General features: G+C 42.0%; 1 protein-coding gene across 2 annotated transcripts in view; it reads left to right on the top strand.

The window, feature by feature from the left end:
• Window positions 1–2,493: 2,493 nt before the first annotated feature.
• The window catches only part of pnpla8 (patatin-like phospholipase domain containing 8), a 110,026-nt gene continuing 88,234 nt past the window's right edge, over window positions 2,494–24,285 (top strand). Inside the window, exons 1-3 of one of the 2 annotated variants that reach the window (XM_059977829.1) lie at window positions 2,494–2,651; window positions 7,245–8,416; window positions 15,953–16,102. In XM_059977829.1, coding sequence (XP_059833812.1) covers window positions 7,592–8,416; window positions 15,953–16,102 — 975 coding nt within the window. In that variant the 5' untranslated portion in view covers window positions 2,494–2,651; window positions 7,245–7,591. Of the gene's footprint in view, window positions 2,695–7,244; window positions 8,417–15,952; window positions 16,103–24,285 lie in introns of both variants that reach the window. The other variant, XM_059977830.1, reaches the window with a different exon arrangement.

Here is a 24,285-nt window from a genome sequence, read left to right on the forward strand (position 1 = left end):
TCGCCTTCACAGCCGTTGTGTTTGAAGTAACTTCGTCCCTCTGTTCCACCGTTGAGGTCTTGGTTGGATTGTTCTTTGTCACGAAACCTCACCCTCGACCTTACCACCATGGATGACCCGACCAGGAGCATAGCTCCAGATGGCATCACTCTCAGGATATCAGGACAACACAAGCTTCACCACCATGACAAGGTGACAATCCACGGAGAAGACTACTAAGCTAGTATTGTTACAATAGTTGAAGTTCCCTCAGCACCAGCTCCATAGCAAAGAAAGACCAACAGCGTCTTTACTTTCTGCGAAGGCTGAGTAAAGTCCATTTCCCACCATCCCCTTCCTCATCACATTCTTGAGAGCATCCTGAGCAGCTGCATCACTGCCTGGTTCAGAAATTGCATCATCTTGGAACGCAACACCCTGCAGCGGACAGTGAGGTCAGCTGAGAAGATCATCGGGGTCTCTCTTCCCGCCATTACAGATATTTACACTACACGCTGCATTCTCAAAGCAAACAGCATTATGAAGGATCCCATGCACCCCTCATACAAACTCCTCTCCCTCCTGCCATCTGGGAAAAGACACCAAAGCATTCGGGCTCTCACAACCAGACTATATAACAGTTTCTTCCCCCAAGCTATCAGACCCCTCAATACCCAGAGCCTGGACTGACACCAACTTACTGCCTTCTACTGCACCTATTGTCATGTTTGTTATTTATTGTAATGCCTGCACTGTTTTGTGCACTTTATGCAGTCCTGGGTATGTTTGTAGTCTAGTGTTTTTTTTCCTGTGTTGTTTTCATGTAGTTTGATGTAGTTTTTGTACTGGTTCATGTAGCACCATGGTCCTGAAAAACGTCTCATTTTTACTATGTACTGTACCAGCAGTTATGGTCAAAATGACAATAAAAAGTGACTCGACTTGAAGTTTTATAAACAGAGCTCTGCTGCTGGAATAAATTTATCAGATTAACATTCTGCATTCCTGGAACATCTAATCCTGTTTGTAATCTGGGTGGAGATTTTCCTATCCAGTAATGGGGGAAAAACCATAGACATACATATGTAGGTAAGGGTTGCAGCATTAACAGAATCCCACTATAGGATAATCATTAAGCAGATTAGGGAGCCATATGTATGCAAATATTGTGATGTTATTTAAGCAGCCCTTCAAATTTCTGGCCATGCTATTGGATTGATGTGCTCAAAGTTACATTGACAACTGTAACTTTCCCCCTCTGTAAGGGGGTAACAGGATAATTGGGGGAAGAGGAGGTTGATGGGGTGTAGATGCGCACTGTAAAGAGAAGGGCCATAAAGAAGTTAACAGAGAATAGTCTAAAAGCTGACATGGACTCTATGCCTTTCAAATGGTCCCATTTGTTAGAATAAGATATTATCCAAAAATAAAATTATGGTAGTCTTAAATAAAACTTAGCAAATCAGGCAGTAACTGTAGTGAGAAGAGTTAACCTCTTACATCAAGTTTGTTCTAAGCAGCTAAATCTTGTTTTTTTTAAAAAAAAAATTCTCCACTGTGTTCTGACCTGTTGTTACAGCCTCTTAAAAATAAATAGGATACCTACACTCCCTTCTGGAATCTCTAGCACAAGGGTTCAAATTGGGGAAAACACATTAAGGGTGGTATTTAGGGTCCGTGCATCAGGAACATAAAGAGGCTCTGTGGAGTGGTAGAGTGTGCCACTTGATAAACAGCTATTCAGCTGGTGAAGCGATTCCCACTCAGCTGCAGAACTGACCACAGTTTGAACACTGTCCTAATCAGCCACGACACGCCCAATCGTCCTTGCAAGGACTGCAGAAAAAAAATAGCCTATCCTCTCTCTCTTTGTGGCGAGCATTTGGTCAACGATGACGTACGAGAGAAGTTCCTTTAGCTCAACTGCCGGTTTTATTGCGACAAACCCCACCGCCAATTTTTTTTATTATTAACAAAATATACTCTATTCAATTTTTTTTTAGGCTGTTCGCTAAAACCCAGGGAAAGAACCCACTCAGTTACACTCAGATGGGGGAGGTGATTATTACACACCCCAGTTACAGTCAGGGTGACACACACACACACGAGAATAACTGTTATGACCCAAGCTAAAAGGGAACAATAAATGAATTTGAGCATCCCAACATAATCCCACGAAAGCGTTTTATAGCAATAATAACTAGGGCGGGCCATGAGGAATACGGAGGCGGGCGATCGACCACGACCCCCCCAGCGCCTCAGGATTAGGGTGCATTTGTCAGTAATAGACTTTTTCAAGCACTTTTTAATTACGATTCGAAAGAGACCTGGCATTTTCCCATTGTGTGTACAGTATTACTTCACGTCGAGCCAGAGTACTGCGGATCCGCCCTTAACCGCCAGTAACCCCTTGATGTCACAGACAAGATCAGGCCGGTGATCACGTCAAGCTCTGACTCCTGATTGGAGCAAGGAGGCGGGGGCTTGTCCGGCGCAGCCAATTGCACTCCCGTTCGCCGTGTGATTGACTGGTGGTGGCCCGGTCCCCCGGAGGCCCTGGGCCTGTTTGAAGAAGTGCTTGGTTGTCGGCCGGGAGCGTTGTTGGAGGGTGCTGCCGCTGGGAGAAGCGGTCGGGGAAGGGACGGTCATGTTTGTCGCGGGGCAGCCGGCGGGTAAGCGTTTCACGCTGCCTTCATCCGCAGGCCCACGATTCGGGTGGGTTCTGGAATTTTCCAGGGTGGATCTTCCAGGGAAGATCCCACGGTTCAGCTTCCCTTAGGCCGGGATCTGTGTCTATTTCCCACCACCTCCTTCAGAATGCTCAAAGCAGAGGGAAGTTCAAGGCGTGACCAGTAATGAAACCTCATTGAAGGTGGCAGAAATAATGATGAGACATTGGATATGGAGGCTTGTGGGATGCAAGCTGACGACAAGTGGAACCCCATCCCTTGGGTGGGAAAATCAGGGAGTGAAAGCATCAGTGTGAGAAATACAGCAAATACGAGCGCCTGTAACAAGGGCAAAAGGGAAACAATGGTTAAAATAAGAAGGCATCTTAAAATGCTGGTATTTAAAGCTTAAATCAAAGTGATTATGATGGAGACAGAAGTTGGTACAATGGAATGGAATGAAGCAAAGCGGGAGATGTATCCGATCTAGCTTTTGGAGTTGCTGAGTTCATAATAAATCTGGAGGAGTATTGAAGATTCAGCAGTGATTTTAAAAAGGAAATCACAAGGCTAAACGGGGGTATGAGGTAGCTGTGGCAGAGAAGATAATAGAGATTTTATGTATGTAAACGAAAAAGGAGAAACTGCAGAGAGAATAGGGCCCCTCAGAGTCCAAAATGGACAACAGTGTATGGAGTTGCAGGTGATTGGTGAGGTCCTCAATAGATATTTCTTACCGTGAAGAAATACATGTATATTTTGGAACTTGAGATAGTTCATGGGGGTGTCTTGAGGATTGTCTACACTCTCGAAAAGGAGATGCTCTGTGTCTTAAAATGAATGAATGTAGGTTGAATTTCCAGGGCCTGCCTGATCAGTTATATCCAAGAATACTGTAGGAAGCTAGAGTGGAAGTTGTGCAGACTCTGGCTGAAATGTATGATGTGTGAAGTGCTGGATGACTGAAGGGTGGTTACTATGCCTTTGTTCAAGAAGAGCTGCAAAGAAAATCCTGGAATTATAGACTAGTAGGCCAAACATTTGTGGTTGTTAAGTTACTAGAAGGGATTCTGAGATACAAGATTTTCATGTATTTTGAAAGGCAGATGTTGATGGGGACATTCAGCAAGACTTTGTGCAAGCTGATAATGTCTCACAAATTTGGTTGTGGTTTTTGAAGAAGCAGCCAAGAAAGAAGGACGATGAGGGGAAAATGATAGAGCTAATCTGAATGGAGTTCACGGTAGGCTGCTATGAGCAGTTAGATTGTGTGGAATTCAATGATAGCTGGCTAATAGAATACACAATTGGCTTGATGGTAGGAAGCAAAGGGTGATGGCAGGAGGTTGTTTCTCTGATTGGAGGTTCTCGGCTAGTGGTGTCCTCCATGGGATGGTGGTAGACATTTTGCTAGCAACATCAGTAAGCTGGCAGTTAAAATAGATGATGCACTTCACTGAATGTTGTAGAAAATAGTGACAATCATTATCAGGAATGGCAAATGGAACTTGGTTGCGTGGGTAAGTGAGAACAGTGGAAATTCGAAGTACAAGTAATGACCTTTTCCTGTTCTGTTCAAATGGAGGAAGCAGCACCAATTCAATTATCGGCACAAAAACAGTTGAGGAGTGGAAGCATTAGTAGGAGTAAAACAAAGATTTTTTCATTATATCTCAGAAAGAGAATGGGTCTAGGCAAATTTTCATAACTGCACCTTTGTCTTGAGAAGGTGACTGAATGTGAAGGAGAAGCATGTTCAGTAAAGTGAATGGTGGTGAAGTTTGTTAATTGCAGCTTTTATTGCTCCTTGCTTTGTCTTGAGTTATGGAATGTCAATAATCCATGCCCGTTCTTATAAATTAAAAAATTCTTTGCGGGAATTTTAATTGACCCCATCCCCCCACCACCTTTGTATCTGGATATTTTTATGTGCCTTTCAATTTGCTGGCACAGCTTTGACAGCAGAGTTAACCATGCCAGTATTGACAGTCAATACTTTGAAGAAACATAAATGTCAAATTTAATTGTCTGAATATTAAAAAGTAAAATAATAGAATGAAAACACAAGGGAGAACATATGTACATTGTTGCCAGAGAATGGAATCAATGAAAATGTGAATTATTTGAAACTCGTGTCTTTATTGAAATGAATGGAATCACTGAATCTTCGGCAGTTTAAACAGGACAAATTCAGCAAGGTGATTTCTCAGTATAGATGCTGGGAAATGCAAGATGCTGATGCTCTTCTGATCACCTTGTGTTTTGGTGCAGTTAATGACTTTTTAAGTTCAGGACTTGTGTCTTTTGCTTGAGTGATCTTCAGATTGACAGACTGGCCCTAGCTGCAACTGAAATTGATTATTCTAAAGTAAATTGTAAAATTGGGTTGAAAGTCTAATTGACGTTGTAAAACAAATTATGTGATGGTTAATTTGTGCATTATCTGCTTCTGTAAATAGAAATGAACAGATAATCTGATTTGGGTAATGCTAGGTAAGGAGCAAATGTTAACTGGCACTTTAAAGCAAATTTCTAAAGGGTGCCATGGAATGATTTGCATCTGCATGAGTGGGGCAGTGAGGCTTCAGTTTAACGTCTTCACTAAAACTTTAAACTGAATGTACAGTATCCACTCAGTAGCAAAACTCTAAGTTTATTGTCAAAGTATATATAAGTCACCGTATACAAATCAGAGATTCATTTCCTTGTGGGCATTCATAGTAAAACAAAGAAATATAATAGAAATCAATGAAAAACTAAACACAGTCAGACTGACAGACAGACAACCAATGCATGCAAAAGACTCTACAAATACAAAAAAATAACTGTAAATAAATGAGAACACGAGTTGTATTCTTGAAAATGAGTCCGCAGATTAAGCCACGCAACATCCAAGATTCAATAGGACCATATAATTTGTTCTTAACACTCACATCAAAAGTATCCAGCTTTACTACCTTTCAGCATCTTAAACCCATCACTAGGTCCGTCGCTTCAACTCTTTTATCTAAATTGTTCGTGAGGAATTTGATGTCACTGAGTTTTGGGTTAGATCCTTGCCCTGCACTGCCTTCATCCTATCCTTTATTATCAAGTCGGCCCCTCCTCTTCAGCGTTGTGCCTATCTCTTCCAACAGCTAATGACATGAAATATTTAATTCCAAGTCATTTTGCAATTCCGTCTATAATGACTGTTTGAAGGTCAAAATTTATTTTCATTTGTTCCATAAGTTCATCTAACACAATTATGAAATATGTTTGAATTTGTAATAATGTTGTAAGCATCTACAATTTATATCTTTTCCTTCATTTTCCAAAATTACTCAATGCCTTTCTGTGAGCATCAGGACTGAGACATTAGAAGTGTGTTTGTAATTGTAAAACGACCTGTACTTTTAAAAGTCAACAAAAAACTATTCTGAAATGTCAGTGCTTGCAATTTATTAAACCAATTGAACTTTACATCATGATTCACTGATTTTTTTTTGTTCTGATAGCAAAGCATGTTCAGGCAATAAACAAAAGTTCAGATTCCTTGTTATTCATGTTTTGTTATTGACTTTGTGGATAAATGCATAATCTGGTTACCTTTTGAGACATTCATCAGAAATTCATTTGTAACCAAGTTGGGCAGATGTTGGGGCTCTGAATTGGTTTCTGTGCAGAATGAAAATTGCTAGTTTACCAGAGCTTTGCACTTTATCCTGTATCTCATCCTTTTGAGTATATGACGTTTGATATATACACTCAGTGGCCACTTTATTAGGTACAGGAATGGAAGCCAGTGTGGTCTTCTGATGCTGTAGCCCATCCGTTTCAAGGTTTGATATGTTGTACAGTGGTAATGCATGGTTACTTGTGTTACCTTCGGCTTCCTGTCAGGTTGAACCAGTCTGGCATTCTCCTCTGACTTCTCTCATTAACAAGGCATTTTTGTGCACAGAACTGCTGCTCTCTGGATGTTTTTTTTCCCTCTTGTAATCTCTGGCGACTGCTGTGAGTGAAATTCCCAGAAGCTCAGCAGTTTCGGAGATACTCAAACCACCCCGTCGCGCACCAACAATCATTCCACTGTCAAAGTCACTTAGATCCCAATTCTTCATTCTGAAGTTTGGTCTGAACAGTAACTGAACCTCTTGACCATGTCTGTATATTTTTATGCATTTGCTACATGATTGGCTGATTAGATATTTATTTTAATGAGCAGGTGTAACTAATAAAGTAGCCACCGAGTGTATGTTAGTATCAGGGATTTGGTTATTTCAAGCAGGTGTCCTGCTCTCACTCAATTTTTGAATTTGTGAATAGTCACAGATTAAGAAAATTTACTGGAGGTGCCCTGCAGTTTTTGACCCAGGGCAAAAGATATCTTTATTTTGTGACATTTCTAGCTATTAAATACTTTGCAGTTATTGCCGGTGATTGTTTACAGTTTGTATTTGAAATGTCTTGTTTTCCAGAATTGGATAAAATTCTTACTTTGGATGAAATTTGTCACAGAATCTAATCAAATTTGCTGTTTATTAGTGTATTCTGTTGAGTCCAGCCTCACAATTTTTAAATGAGTTTATGGGTGAATTTTGCTTTGTTTCCTAGAAACACAACAGGAGAGCAGGTGACCTGCAGAACAAAAGATCAGAGTGAAGTCAAGAAAGTGCTGCAGCCGTTCTTGTTTGGTCTGTTTGATATTTGAAAGATCAGTATATACTAACTTGTTTAGGTTGTCACCTAAGAGAGCTCAGTTAAATTCATTCTAAACCACTATCAAACTAATATACCGTCCAATAAGATCCAAGAATCTTCCAATTTGCTGCAAATGGATCAGAAAAGAAGTGGCACATATTGGTGATCAAATTACTTGAAGAATTACATTGATTTTATGCAACTGCATTTTACATTACAATACCTCCCCTCCAAAGGGAAAAACACCTCTGAGGCATCGCATGTCGCGCATCAAGAGCACTTTAGACTCTGTGTCAAAAGCTGTCAGTACTACACACACTGAGCTCATTGGGAAACTCGTACGACTGAAACCCACTCTAAGTATTTCGGTGAAGCATTCAGAAACCGAGCTAGGTGTGCCACGTGAAAACTCAGGGAAACTAACCTCCACTAAATCTAATGAACTTAAAGATCTGAACCAGACAACAGAGAATACTCTTCATTCTGTTTCCAACTATCCTATTGGTTCAGAACTTGAAGATAATTCCAACAAGAAATCATATAGTAATGGTGCAAGTAGCAAAGAAGAAGACGAAAAATCAAATCTCTTCCATGTCAGCTACATCGCTACTAGTTTTGGTGAAACATTCAATTATGTGGCAAATCATATCAATAGTTATTTTGGGAGTATGGAACAAATAGATACAGAAAAGGTCAGAAAATTACCTTTGCTTGAGCAAAAAGTTGGGTCTAAGACTGATCCCACACGGACATCAACTTTTAAATCAAAAGTAAATGGAGCAGAAGATGGTTTAAATACCTGTAATGGAGATACTGCTGTAACTGACACATCCTCTTCAACTGCAATCACAAAAAAGAGTTTTGCTAGTTTACTTTCATATCCAACAAATAGTGTTCAAGCATTTGTGGATTCTTACTTTGGGAGTTTTGTTCCCAAGCTGAGAACTGAAATGAAAGAGAATGCTGAAACCAAGAATAAAAATCAGAAGGGTGAAAATGCAATTAAAGCTGATGAGAAAACTGATGACAAGGAAACCAAGCCAGTAGATGATAAAGTCAAGTATTTGGCTCTTCAGCGAGAAAAGGTAATCTGAAGTTGATATGCTTTCTAAGTAGAGATTAATTTTTATCTTGGTCAAATTAAACAACGGGAAGAGATTTTCCCTTCTTTGTCTTCTGCATTGCAATTTCTGTTTATTTTTTGCCGTTCTTTTTCTAACATGCAAGCACTTTTGCCCTTATAATTGTTTGATTCTGCTAATCAGAAAACAGTGGCATTTTTTTTTCAAAGTCAGCTTGGTCAGCTTGATGTCTCGTGTCTGATGCGCACAGGTACTTGACTCTCAAATATTCAATAACCCATGTGTTCACACTTGTACCACATGGAATGTCCAGTCACTATGAAGGAATATATTCCACTGATCTAACTCCAGTGACATTGGAGGCTACCAAAGGGCTAATGAGGCAGGGTGATTGATTTAATATTAATTATGATCTGATGCATGATTTACCTATTCAGTCAGAATCTGTTCAACTGATTGTAAACTGGTTCTAATTGTTTCATTGAGGCTTGGGAGATCTGTAGGCCATATCTGGATTTTTTTCCATTATTTATTCATCCTTTATCTCATATTGCACATTTAGAGCAGCGGAGATTCCAGACAGGATACTAGAATGCTCCACTTGTGGGATGTGGGAGGTAGGCAGACCTCCAGTGTTCCTGATGACTACACCTGCAGGAATTGCATTCAGCTTCAACTTCTAACACACCATGTTAGAGAGTTGGAACTGGATGAACTCCGGATAGACAGGGCATACAATGGGGTAATTAAACCCAAGGTGCAGGGCACAGGTAACTGGGTGACAGAAGGGAGAAAGAGGATAGGCACCCAATGCAGAATATCCCTGTGGCTGTTCCCATCAACAACAGATAAACCATTTTGGATATTGTTTGGGATGACCTAGGAAAACCACGACAATTAGCTCTGTGGCTCAGAAGGGAAGGGGGCAGAAGAGACAAGTTCTAGTGATAGGAGATGCATTGGTTCAATAGGTACATTTAATGTCAGAGAACTGTATACATCCTGAAATTCTTTTTCTTTGCAAACATCCATGAAAACAGAGGAGTGCCCCAAAGAATGAATGACAGTTCATTCAGAACCTTAAAGCCCTCCTCCCACACACAAGCAGCAGCAAGACAATGATCCCTCTCCCCATCCCCCCAGCATCTAAAAAGCATCAGCACCCTCCACTGAGCACTCAAGTGTGCAGCAAAGCATCAGTAAAGACACAGACTTGCAGTACCTCAAAGACTATTCATTCACCCAGTAATTCGACATACCATAGACTCTCTCTCTCCCTCTAATAAGGGAAAAAGAGGTGGCACTGTTTTCACAGCGTGAGAGGAGATATGACAAGCAACTCGCTGATTTATGATATTAAAAGTCTGCTGCGTTGCTTTTTCTGAGCTCTGTGCCCAGAGAATTGGCTCTGGACACCCAGCTCCCAATGTTACGTTTTCTTCCATGATGCCTCAGTTGAGAGCACTAATCTTGAATCAGCCCATCTCCAGAGCCATGAAAATCTGGCACCCTGAAAGCGTTAGTGAGAATAGGAATAGAATGAGGAGGAGGATAAATGCGTGGTTGAGGGATTGGAGCAGGGGGTGGGGATTCGGATTTCTGGATCATTGGGACCTCTTTTGGGGCAGGTGTGACCTGTACAAAAAGGACGGGTTGCACTTGAGTCCCAGGGGGACCAAAATACTGGCGGGCAGGTTTGATGAGGGTTTAAACTAGTTTGGTAGGGGGGTGGGAATCAGAATGTGAGTGCAGGGATTAAGGTAGAAGGACAAGATCATGATGCTAAGAGTTGGAGATGATGAGGAAGAACAGGCAGGGGACGAAACATAATTGTAGCCAGTTAAAGGGGTTGAATGTGTCTATTTCAATGCTAGGAATATTAGGAACAAGGAGGATGAACTTAGAGCATGGATTAATACGTGGAACTACGATGATGTGGCTGTTACTGAAACTTGGTTGGAGGAAGGGCAGGATTGGATGATGCAGGTCCTGGGGTTCAGGTGTTTTAAAAGGAATAGGATGGGAGGTAGAAAAGGTGGGGGGGAGGTGCATTGCTGGTCAGGGATAGTATCACGACTATAGAAAGGGAGAACGCTGCAGAAGGACTGTCCATGGAGTCAGTCTGGTTGGCAGTCAGAAATAGGAAGGGATCAATCACTGTGCTGGGAGTAGTCTATAGGCCCCCAGATAGCTCTCGGGACACCGAGGAGCAGATAAGCAGGCAGATTTTAGAATGGAGCAGGAAATACAGGGTAGTAGTTTTAGGTGATTTTAACTTCCCTCATATTGACTGGCACCTCCTGGGTGCAAGGGGGATAGATGGGGCTGAATTTGTCAGGTGTATTCAAGAAGGATTCCTGACACAGTATGTGGACCGGCCGACGAGAGGAGAGGCTATACTGGATCTAGTTCTGGGTAATGAACCTGGTCAGGTGACGGACCTCTTGGTGGGGGAGCATTTTAGTGAGAGTGACCACAACTCCCTTAGCTTCAGCATAGCTATCGAAAGGGATAAAATCAGACGAAATGGTAAAGTGCTTAACTGGGAAAGGGCCAACTTTGAAGGAATGAGGCAGGAACTAGCGAGAGTAAATTGGAAACATGTTCAAAGGGGAAATAATGTGGGAGAAGTTTAGGGACCACAAGCTGGGTTCAGGATAGGTTTGTTCCTCTGAGGCAAGGAAAAAATGGTAGGAAAAGGGAATTGTAGCTGACGAAATATGTGAGGCAACTTGTCGAGAGGAAAAAGGAAGCATATGTTAGATATAAGAAGCAGGAAGTAGGAGGGACTCATGAGAAATATAGGGTAGCCAGGAAGGAGCTAAAGAAAGGACTTAGGAGAGCTCGAAGGGGGCATGAGAAGGCCTTGGCATGTAGGATTAAGGAGAACCCCATGGCGTTTTATGCGTATGTGACGAATAGGAGGATGACGAGAAGGAAGGTGGGACCACTAAAGGATAAAGAGGGCAACATGTGCCTGGAGGCGGAGGAAGTTGGGGAGGTCCTAAATGAATACTTTGCTTCAGTATTCACAAGTGAAAAGGATCTTGATCAGGATGAGGTCTAAGTAGAGCAGGCTTGTGTGCTGGACAATGTGGAGATTAGGGAAGAAGTGCTGGATCTTCTTAAAAACATTAAGATTGATAAATCCCTAGGGCCGGATATGATACACCCCAGGTTGTTGTGGGAATTGAGAGAAGAGATCGCAGGAGCATTAGCCATGATCTTTGAATCCTCTTTGGCTGCAGGGGAAGTACCAGAGTACTGGACAATGGCAAATGTAGTTCCCTTGTTTAAAAAAGGTAATAGGGAGAAACCTGGGAACTATAGACTAGTGAGTCTTATGTTGGTGCTATGCAAACTACTGGAAAAGATTCTTAAGGATAGGATCTATGAGCATTTGGAGAAGTACAGTCTACTCATGGATAGTCAACATGGCTTTGTGAAGGGAAGATCGTGCCTCACAAGCCTGATTAAGTTTTTTGAAGAGGTAACAAAGGAAATTGATGAGGGTAGGGCAGTGGATGTGGTCTACATGGACTTCAGCAAAGCATTTGACAAGGTCCCTCATGAGAGACTCATCCAGGAAGTCATGAGGCATGGGATGTGGAGCCTTGGCTGTTTGGATAAAAGATTGGCTTAAGGGAAGAAAGCAGAGGGTAGTTGTGGAAGGAAAGTATTCTGCCTGGAGGTCGGTGACTAGCGGAGTGCCACAGGGATCTGTCCTGGGACCCCTGGTATTTGTGATTTTTATAAATGAGCTGGATGCAGAGGCGGAAGGATGGGTGAGTAAGTTTGCGGATGACATGAAGATTGGAGGAGTTGTGGATAGAGCTATAGGTTGTCAAAGGTTACAAGAGGATATAGACAGGCTGCAGAGTTCAGCAGAAAAATGGTAGATGGAATTCAATCCGGACAAGTGTGAGGTGATGCATTTTGGAAGGACAAACCAGAAGACTGAGTACAGAATTAATGGTCAGTTACTTAAGAGTGTGGATGAACAAAGGGACCTTGGGGTTCAAATCCATACATCCCTCAAGGTCGCTGCACAGGTTGATAGGGTAGTTAAGTAAGCCTATGGGATGCTAGGCTTCATTAACAGGGGGACTGTGTTCAAGAGTAGAGAGGTCATGTTGCAACTCTACAAATCTCTGGTGAGACCGCACTTAGAATATTGTTTTCAATTCTGGTCACCTCATTATAGGAAGGATGTGGAAGCTATGGAGAGGGTGCAGAGGAGATTTACCAGGATATTGCCTGGTTTGGAGAACAAGTCATATGAAGCAAGGTTAGCAGAGCTGGGACTTTTCTCTTTGGAGCATAGAAGAATGAGAGGGGACTTGATAGAGGTCTACAAGATTATGAGAGGGTCAGTACCTGTTTCCCAGGGCACCAATAGCAAACACCAGAGGGCATATGTACAAAATTAAGGGAGGGAAGCTTAGGGGAGACATCAGGGTAAGTTTTTATTACACAAAGGGTTGTGAGTGCCTGGAAGGACTTGCCAGGCACGGTGGTGGCTAAAACATTAGGGGTATTTAAGAGCCTCTTGGACAGGCACATGGATGAAAGAAAAATGGTGGGTTATGGGGTAGTGTGGTTTAGTACTTTTTTTTAAGGATTATATGGGTCAGCACAACATGGAGGGCTGAAGGGCCTGTACTTTGCTGTAGTGTTTTATGGTTAGTCTTCCTGGCTGCGTCCTTGACATATCAAAAAAGCAGCTGGTTGTGAAGCCCTGAGAACGGGACCCATTCCTGCAAAGAACCAAAGTCAGAGTGTAACTCCAGGTCAGGATCTTCAAACGAACCTTGAAAAGGAAAAAAAGAGATATCAGAGATAGAAGTGGGGCTGTTTCCAAAGATTCAGGCAAAGGAGTTGCCATTTCGTGCCATCTAAACTTTACTCCACCTCTGTTATGGGAACAGAAAGGAGATTCTGTAGACAAGAACAAGAACAAGCTTCCCAGATGGTTTGTTGCTTCCTGAGCGCCAAGGTCATGGATATCTTGGATAGAATTCACCGCATTCAAGTGGAGGGTGGGTGAGCCGCCAGAAGTTGTGGTCCACAGACATGGGTAGGAAGGGTGGTGAGCTCCTGCAAAATAGGTTTGGGAAGTTAAGTGCTAAGTTACAGGAGAAGACCTCCAGGGTTGTGATCTTAGGATTGCTACAAATACCAGTGAGATATAGGAAGATCATAGAGTTTAACAAGTAGTTAAGAAATTTTTGTGCAGAAGAGAGGACTTTAGATTTTTGGATCATTGGGCCCTCTTCCAGGGAGGGTGGGACCTGTACAGAAGGGATGGTTTGCACCTGAACTGGAGAAAGACATGTCCAAGCAGGAAGATTTAATAGTGCTGTGGGGGGGGGGGAAGGGTGTTAAACCAGAGTTGCAGGGGGATGGGAACCAGTGTACCAGAATAGTTAATGGAGTCATTGTGGAGAAAGATGTTGTTAAGCCTACGTACAAAGTCAAGAATCGAAAGGTCAAGCATGGTGTGACTACTGTTCTGAGAGCATATATTTCAATGCAATATTTTTGCATCTGTATTTACTCGGAAGATGAACACAGAATCTGTAGTAATGAGGTAATGTAGCAGCAGGTCATAGACCCTGTACTGCTTACAGAGGAGGTGTTTTGCTGTCTTGAGGCAAATTAGAGTGGATAAATCCCCAGGGCCTAACAGGGTGTTCCCTCAGACCCTGTGGGAAGGTAGTGCAGAAATTGCAGGGGTCCTAGCTGAGATATTTAAAGCACCCTTAACCACAGGTGATATACCAGAGGATCTGAGGATAGCCAAGTCTGAGGCTGAGTCGGGCGGCGCCATGGAAGTCCATAGCGGGGGTATTCCCTTCTGCCGCCGGCGTGGGATGACTAGTCTATCGGGACCCTGAAGACTTGTGGAAATTGTGTGGTGGTTTCTTTTGAACTTAGAGTCTTTTAACATCTTTGGACTATTTTTTACTGTGCCCGTGGTCTGTTTTTTTTAATCAATTATGCTGTTGTTTGCACTGTTGTAACTATGTGGTTTTGTGCAGGTCTTGTAGCTTTAGTTTTTGGTCTTGTTTTGTCTGGTGGATTTGGAGCTCCTTTCCGGGAAACGCGCTAGATGGTAGCGCGATGTTAATAGGCAGCAGCCTCTCCGGACTCTGGATTGAGGATTGCCAAACATTATGTGGATTTTCTGGTGTAGTCTGTTTTGTCATGTGCTTTTGTGATATCATTCTGGAGGGATGTTGTCTAATTTTTTAACTGCATTGCATTTGTGGTTTCTCAATGACAATAAATTGAATCTGAATCTAATGTGGTTCTGTTGTTTACGAAGAGCTCTAAACATAAACCAGGAAATTATAAGCCGGTGACCCTGACATCAGCAATGGAAAAGTAATTGTAAGTTATTCTAAAGGACTGGATATATAAGTATTCGGATAGAGAGGAACTGATTAAGGGTAGTCAATGGGTTTTTCTCTTGGTAAGTCATGTCTAACTAATTTTAAGAGAATTTTTCAAGGAAGTTAGGAGGAAAATTGTTGAAGTGGGTGTTCTCTACATGGACTTTAGCAAGGCCTTTGATAAGATCCCACATAGGAGTATGGTCAAGAAGGTTGGCATTTGTCACATGGCATTCAAGATGAGGTAGTAAATTGGATGAGATATTGGCTTCTTGGAAGAAGCCAGATAGTGGTTGTAGATGCTTGCTCTTTAACAGGAGGCTTGTGGTTGGTGGTGTGTTGCAGGGATCAGAGTTGAGTCCATTGTTGTTTGTTATCTCTAACAATGATCCGGATTATAATGTGGTAAACTGATCAGCAAATTGGCAGATGACACCAGGATTTGAAGTGGACGGCGAGGAAGACTATCAAAGCTTGCAGCAGGATCTGTGCCAGCAGGTGAAATGGGCTGAAAAATGGGAGATGAAATTTAATGCAGACAAGTGCAAGGTGTTGCAATTTGGTAGGGTCAACCATAATAGCTATTGCATGATGAAAAGTAGGGCACTGAAGAGTACTATAGAGTAGAGGGATCAAGGACTATAGATCCATAATTCCTTGAAAGTGGCATCAGAGATAGAGAGGGTTGCAAAAAAAACTTTTGGCACATCTGTCTTCATAAATCAATGTATTGAGTACAGAAGGGATAGTTTGTACCTGAACTGGAGGGAGACTTGCGTCCAAGCAGGAAGTTTTGATAGTGCTGTGGGGGGGCAGGGTTTCCTTGCTTTAATTTTTTAATGAAGTAGTTTTGTTTTAGAAAGCCTAAAACACCAATAATTGTACTACATAATCTTAAGGTGCACAAGATACTAATACTTATCAAATAGTAAATTATCCTTTCCCAAATGGTCTTTTATTCACACATTTTATCTTCAGAATTTAGGTAATTTTTAAAAATATCTTGCTCAGTTTGCTTGGTTTACTCTTTCCAAAAGAAGTGTTTTCAGGATGGAATGCTTTGTCTCTAAGACCAAAGAATCACTGTGACATGATGCCAATATTCTTTTCCTTGTATAATAATACTGCCTTTTAAATTGTCTAGATCATTGCCAGGTTCAGTGTGGATAACAGGACAAGAGCTTTGGTGCAGGCACTGCGTAGAGCTTCCGATGTTAAAGTGTACGTCAATCGAGTAGAAGAACTGAATTACCATCTTCTAGAATACCCTGAAACCAGGGCAGTGGCTGTCAAGGTAAATGAGCAGGGTTCTTGTTCCTTTTGTGTAGAAGTGAAACTTACAATGTGATTTTCCCCTATCACCAGTCTTGCTGCTTTGTTCCAGTGTGTAGCAGTCCTGGTTTGAACTTGAAGTGAATTTTTTGTAACATTTCAAAATTGTTGCCGTTGACTTCCTTTGATAGTGCACAAAAAATGAAGTACTATGAGCTAGACCTAGCCAGTGCCTCCCGTTCACCTCTCATGAAATCCTCCTGGTTGTTCAGTTTCTTATGTCTATTGTCTGCTGCTGTGGCCACTAATATACAGAAGTCCATAAGAGGTGGCTGTCTAAACTATGACTCCACCTGTAGACCACTGTAGACCAAAAAAGATTTACTAGGAATTTGCCTGGACTTGGGGTGAGTTACAAAGAGGTTGTGCAGACAAGAACTTGATTCCCTGAAATGTAGGAGATAAAGGGACAGCCTGATTAACAATTTATAAGACCATGAGGGGTACGGACAAGGTGAAAGCAGATTTCATTTTCTCTAGGGAAGAGATGCCTGAAAACGAGTAAATAGGTTTAAGATCAGAGGCAAGAGATTCAAAATGGATGTCAGGGGCAACGACTTTGCAAAAAAGGTGGTGCATACTTGGAATAAGCTGGAGTGGTTGAAGAAGGCAAAAAAAGGAGAATAAAACTACAGCTGTCCGACTCCTGCAGCAAGCGGTGACCCTGTGTTATCTATTTCAGAAGCCAACATCAGAACATCTTCCAAACTCCATCATGGGCATTAGCTCCCCAGCATTAGGCATTGCCTCAAAAAGGCTGTATCCATTATTAGGACCCCATCACCCAGGACATGCCCTCTTCTTATTGCTGCCATCAAGGAGGTGATACAGGAGCCTGAGGGCACACATTCAATGTTTTAGAAACAGCGTTTTCCTCTCTGCCATCAGATTTCTTAATGAACAAGGAACCCATGTACACTACCTCACTTTTTTTCACTTTGCACTGCATATTTAATTATATATATATATATATAAAATTGTAATTTTTAGCTTTTTAAAAATCATGTATTGCACTGTACTGCTGCTGCAAAACAACAAAAACAACATATTTTAGAGCACACGCCAGTGATATTAAACCTGAACCTGAAGAGGGTGAACCCTTGCAGGGCATCGAGCTCCAATAGTGTACCTAGCAAGGCACTGAAAACCTGTGCCAACCAACTGGCTAGGGTGTTCAAGGAAATCTTCAATCTCAGTACTGCAGCTGGAGATTCCCACCTACTTTAAAAGGGTGTCAATCATACTGGTGTCCAAGAAGAGTAGGATGAGCTGCCTCAAAGTCTATTGTAACTGATGTGATGAAGTGCTTTGAGAGGTTGGTCATGGCTAGAGTTAACTCCCGCCTGAGCGAAGACATGGACCCATTGTGATTTGCTGACTGCCACAACAGGTCAACAGCAGATGTAATCTCACCGACTCTCCACTTGGCCTTGGACCACCTGGACAACCCCAATATCTATGTCAGGCTGCTGGTTATTAACTATAGTTCAGCATTCAACAGCATCATGCCCTCAGTACTAATCAACAACATATTTCATTAGGAGTTTGAGGAGATTTGGTATGTCATCAAAGACCCTAGCAAATTTCTACAGATACTTTGTGGTCAGCATTCTGACTGTTTGCATCACCATCTGATATGGAGGTGCAAATGCAGAGGATCAGATAAAGCTGCAGATGGTTGTAAACTCAGCCAGCTCCATCATTGGCACTAGCCTCCCCACTATAGTGGACATCTTCAAAAAGCTGAGGAACGTGGCATCCATCATGAAAGATCCTCATAATTCAGGACTTCACCCTCTTCTCTGTAATACATTCAAGAAAAGGGTACAGGAGCCTGAAGATGCACACTCAATATTTTAGAATATCCCCTCTGCCAGCAGAGTTATGAACTGTCCATGAAACCATGAACACTGTGACTTTTGCTCTTTTTGCACTATTTTTTAGATATTATTGTATTCTTATAGTAATTTTTAGGTATTGCACTTTACTGTTGCTGCAAAACAACAAATTTCACAACTTATGTCAGTTACAATAAACCTGATTCAGATTCTGGTTCACATTAGTAATGTTTAGGAGCCATTTAGGTAAGTACACAGATAGAAGTTTAGAAGACTATGGACCAATTACAGGCCAGTGGGACGAGCTTGCAGGACAAAAAATTGGCATGAATGAGTTGGGCCAAGGGATTATTTCTATGCTTGGAGACCATATGACCATAGATTTTATTCCACAATTTCTAAATAATTGTAATTGGTTTTAAACTGCAGCTAACATTTAAGTTCATTAAACTATTGGCAGTAATTAAGATAAAATGAAGGGAACATTGAGTTAACTTGTCAGTTATCATGGGATCTGTTCAGAAGAATGGGTTGTACTGAGTGTGCCAGCTTAACGCAAGTGGATGGATACAAAACGTATCTGGTATCCATCTACCAAATGCCTCCAGCAAGCTAAGGTAGTGCTGGTGACTAGATGCTTTGTGTGCATTTCTGCTCCAGTGCAGAAGTCCGGATCTCATCAGCAGGTGCATTGCCCATGTCAGAGCAATCTCACCTAATGCTTAATTCAGTTGTAACAGTAAATAGATTTAGTTCAAGGGGGATTGGGCTGATAATATTGAAGGGGGAGAAAAGTATCATCATTAAGAGCTTGATTCTTTTCAGTGAGGTGAAAGACACGTTGTTGTGCTTTTTTCACCACACGGCCGGTATGTACAAACCATGTGAGATCCTTAGTGATGTTTATGCTGAGAACTTAAAGCTGTTCATCCTCTCAACCCATTGATGTCAATAAAAGTTAGCCTGATCCCATTCTCCCTGTAGTCCACAACCAGCTGCTTTGTTTTTGCGACATTGAGGGAGAGGTTGTTTTCTTGACACCACTGTGTCAGGGTGATGTCTTCTTCTCTGTAGGCTGCCTCATTATTATTTGAGTTTATACCTATCAGTGTAGTATCATCAGCACAATTACTTGGTAGATTGGAGCTGGGGGTGGCGGCACAGTCATGGGTATTAGCCAGGGCATCAAAGGATATGGGGAGAAGTCGGGAGTGGGGATGTCTGGAAGGATTGGATCAGCCCATGATTGAATGGCAGAGCAGACTTGATGGGCCAAATGGCCTACTTCTACTATATCTTATGGTCTTGTGTATACAGAGAGTAAAGGAGGGGGCTTAAGATACAGCCCTGAGGGACACCTGTGTTGAGGGTCGGGATACAGAGATGAGAGAGCCTAGTCTTACCACCTGCTGGTGATCTGACAGGAAGTCCAGGATCCAGCTACACAAGACAGGGTGAAGGCGGAGATCTCTGACATCACTATGTCAGGGTGATGACTTCTTCTCTGTTAGCTGCCTCATTATTATTTGAGATTGGAGGGAATTATGTGTTGAATAGTGAACTGTAGTCCAAAAACAGCATTTTCACATTAGCATTGTGACTATTGCATCATCTGTTGATCGGCAATGTTAGTAGGCAAGTTGTAGGGAGTCCAGTGTGGGTGGTAGCATGCTGCAGATATCATCCCTGACCAGGCTCTCAAAGCATTTGCTTATAGTGGAGTCAGCGTGGCAGGATGCCAGTTGTTTAGACATACTACTTTGGTCTTTTTAGGTAAGGGAATATAGTGGATAGTTTGAAGCAGGAGGGCACTCTAATTGCTTCAAATTTTCTCTCTCCTTTTTAAAATAGTGGTCTGTGTAAGCTGCCTTCAAATCCACAGAAGCAATTCCAGAAGCTGTAGAGTTGGCATAATAGCCAGAGTACACCCTCTCTCTCTAGATGCCTCTTGAATAGAGGTCTTTTAAATTCTTGGGTTTTGTCCCTGCCACAATATTTTTGAGAATTGCACCACAGTGTCACTTAGTGGTCAGATGTAAAATTACAGGTACTTTGAAACAGTTTGCAGCATCAAATATCATATTAATGGTGAAAACTCTACTTTAAAATAGCATTGTGATGGTGTAGATACAGACTATATGAGGAAGCCCCACACAAACAACTAATGTAGGATTTCTTCTGATCGCACATTATTGCATTGGCATGCTTAGCCCACTGATCGAATCTCTCTCTACTCATGACTATACTAGGCACAGTAAAAACACCATCTACAAATTTTCCAATGAGACCACTGTTCTTGTCAACTAGTGACGAGGAGGTGTACAGGAGTGAGCTAGATAAGCTGGTTGAGTGGTGTTGTAACGACAGCCTTGCCTGTCAACATCTGTAAGACCAAGGAATTGATTGTGGGCTTCAAGAAGGGGATACTGGGAGAATATACACCAACCAGCTGTTGTTGTGGGGTCAGCAGTAGAAAGAGGTAAGCAGCTTCAAGTTTGGTGTCAATATCTTAGAGGATCTATCCTGGACCCAACATATTGATACATTCACAAAGAAGGCACACCAGCGGCTATACTTCATTAGAGTTTAAGGTGATTTCGTATGTCACCAAAGATTCTAGCATATTTCTATAGATGTACTGTACATGGAGAGCAATCTGACTGGTTGCATCACTGCTTGGTATGGAGGCTCCAATGCACAGGATTTCAAGAGGCTGCAGAGGGTTGTAGATTCAGCCAACTCCATCCTGGACACAAACCTCCCACCATTGAGGGCATCTTCAAAAGGTGGTGATTAAAGAAAGTGACCTCCATCAATAAGGATCCTCACCTCACCATCTGGCCACGCCCTTGATTGCTGCAATCAGGGAGGCAGGGAAGAGGTACAGGAGCCTGAAGACGCACAGTCAACATTTTAGGAACAGCCTCTTCCCCTCTGCCATCAGATTTCTGAAAGTACTCGTGGGTTCATGAACCAGTCTCATAAATTCTTTTTCGCAGTATGTATGTATTTATTTATTTCTAAGTGAAGCTTATAATTTTTATGTCCTGCCTTATACTGCTGCAACAAAACAAATTTAATGATATGTCAGTGTTAATAAACCCGATTCTGATTACATTTTTAATAATGTTTGAATTCCTTGATTAACTATTGGTATTGAAATTATGCAGATGGTATGATTGAGGGAGGGCCTTTTATTCAGTTAAGCTGGAAATACCCAGTGATATAACATTATAGATTTTGACATTCCAGAACTGAACCTTAAAACACCTGAGCAGTCTCAAGTCCCTATGGATTGCTACTGTTGCATTCATGGCTTGAATAATAAGAGCCAAAGAAATATGGGAGCTAAGTTTCATACATTAGCTTGAGTATAGGTTCTTTCCTATTTCCTCCCACCCTAATCCACACCAGATATTATTTAATAAAATGATTCATTCTTGTGGAGCAAATAAGCTGGTGATATTTGTAGAGAATGGGAAATGGTAGAAGTGTAATGTGGTAGAGGGAAAAGATGATAGAGTTGTGTGATGCAGTTGTCTACTATATGGGCATCAGTTTTAAGTCTCACAAAGACAGATTGGGAAATAAAATTTAATAAGTCAAGCAATTTGGTGTGTCCTAGTGGTGCAGCTAGCAGAGCAGCTTAATGTGGGCAGTGTAAATTGCCCCCAATCTGCACATAGGCGGCAGGATCAATGTAAATGTGTGCTTGATGGTCAGTGAGGACTTGGGCTATTGGATGTATTTCTGATCTGTACAGTTCCATGATTCTAAGGGCATTTGGGAAAGAAAAAGTGCTGATCAAGTTGTTTACACCTTGGAAACCCTGCAGTATTGATTTTGCTGATACTTATTGTGAGAGAGAGGAGTTAATTAAACATAGAAACATAGAAAATCTACAGCACAATACAGGTCCCTCGGACCACAAAGGTGTGCAGATCATGTCCCTACCTTAGATATTACATGGGTTACCCATAGCCCATTAATTTTCTAAGCTCCATGTACCTATCCAAAAGTCTTTTAAAAGACCCTATCATATCCGCCTCCACCACCGTTGCTGGCAGCCCATCCATGCACTCACCACTCTCTGCGTTTTTATATATATATATATATATATATATATATATATATATAAAAACAACAACAACAACAACAACAAACAACAGCAACTTTCCCCTGACATCTCCTCTGTACCTACTCCCAAGTACCTTAAACCTGTGCCCTCTTGTGACAGCCATTTCAGCCCTGGGAAAAAGCCTCTGACTATCCACATGATCAATGCCTCTCATCATCTTTTACAACTCTATCAGGTCACCTTTCATCCTCCGTTGCTCCAAGGAGAAAAAGCTGAGTTCACTCAACCTGTTTTCATAAGGCATGCTCCCCAATCCAGGCAACATCCTTGTAAATCTCCTCTGCAGCCTTTCTATGGTTTCCACATCCTTCCTGTAGTGAGGCCTATCCAAGTGGGGTCTGACCAGGGTCCTATATAGCTGCAACATTACTTCTCGGCTCCTAAATTCATTTCCACAATTGATGAAGGCCAATACACTGTATGCCTTCTTAACCACAGAGTCAACCTGCACAGCGGCTTTGAGCATCCTATGGACTCGGACCTCAAGATCCCTCTGATCCTCCACACTGCCAAGAGTCTTACCATTAATACTATATTCTGCCATCATATTTGACCGACCAGAATGAACCACTTCCCACTTACCTGGGTTGAACTCCATCTGTCACTTCTCAGCCCAGTTTTGCATCCTGTCAATGTCTCGCTATAACCTCTGACAGCTCTCCACACTATCCACAACACCCCCAACCTTTGTGTCATCAGCAAACTTACTAACTCATTGCTTCACTTCCTCCTCCAGGTCATTTATAGAAATCATGAAGAGAAAGGGTCCAGGAACAGATCCCTGAAGCACACCTCTGGTTGCCGACCTCATATTGCAGAATATGACCAGTCTACAATCACTCTGCCTTCTGTGGGCGAGCCATTTCTGGATCCACAAAGCAATGTCCCCTTGGATCCTATGCCTCCTTACTTTCTCAATAAGCCTTGCATGGGGTACCTTATCAAATGCCTTGCTGAAATTCATATACACTACACCTACTGCTCTTCCTTTATCAATGTGTTTAGTCACATCCTCAAAAAATTCAGTCAGGCTCATCAGGCATGACCTGTCCTTGACAAAGCCATGCTGACTATTCCTAATCATATTACACTTCCCCAAATGTTCATAAATCCTGTCTCTCAAGATCTTTTCTATCAACTTAACAGACACTGAAGTAAGACTTACTGGTCTATAATTTCCTGGGCTATCGCTACTCCCTTTCTTGAATAAGGGACCATCTGCAACCCTCCAATCCTCTGGAACCTCTCCTGTCCCCATTGATGATGTAAAGATAATCGCCGGAGGCTCAACGATCTCCACAGTAGCCTGGAGTACATCTCATCTGGTCCCGGTGACTTATCCAACTTGATGCTTTCCAAAAGCTCCTGCACATCCTCTTTCTTAATATCTACATGCTCAAGCTTTTCAGTCTGCTGCAATCACCAAGATCCTTTTCCATAGTGAATACTGAAGTAAAGTATTCATTAAGTACCTCTGCTATTTCCTCCTATTCCATACCACTTCCCCAATGTCACACTTGATAGGTCCTATTCCTTCATGTCTTATCCTCTTGCTCTTAACATACTTGTAGAATGCCTTGGGGTTTTCCTTAATCCTGCCCACCAAGGCCTTCTCATGGCCCCTTCTGACTCTCGTAATTTCCTTCTTTAGCTCCTTCCTGTTAGCCTTATAATCTTCTAGATATCTAACATTACCTATCTTTCTGAACCTTTTGTAATCTTTTCTTCTTGACTAGGTTTATTACAGCCTTTGTACACCACAGTTCCTGTACCCAACCATAACTTCCCTGTCTAATTGGAACGTACCTATGCAGAACTCCACACAAATATCCCCTGAACATTTGCCACATTTCTTCCATTCCTTTCCCTGAGAACATCTGTTCCCAATTTAAGCTTTCAAGTTCCTGCTTGATAGCATCATAATTCCCCTTACTCCAATTAAACGCTTTTCTTACTTGTCTGTTCCTATCTCTCTCCAGTACTATTGTAAAGAAGATAGAATTATGATCACTATCTTCAAAATGCTCTCCCACTGAGAGATCTGTCACCTGACCAGCTTAATTTCCCAATACCAAATCAAGTACAGTCTCTTGTAGGCCTATCTACATATTGTGTCAAGAAACCTTCCTGAACACACCTAACAAACTCATGTAAACCCCTTGCTCTAGG

The sequence above is a fragment of the Hypanus sabinus genome, chromosome 8 (genome assembly GCF_030144855.1).
Source record: "Hypanus sabinus isolate sHypSab1 chromosome 8, sHypSab1.hap1, whole genome shotgun sequence".
NCBI classification, from domain to species: domain Eukaryota; kingdom Metazoa; phylum Chordata; class Chondrichthyes; order Myliobatiformes; family Dasyatidae; genus Hypanus; species Hypanus sabinus.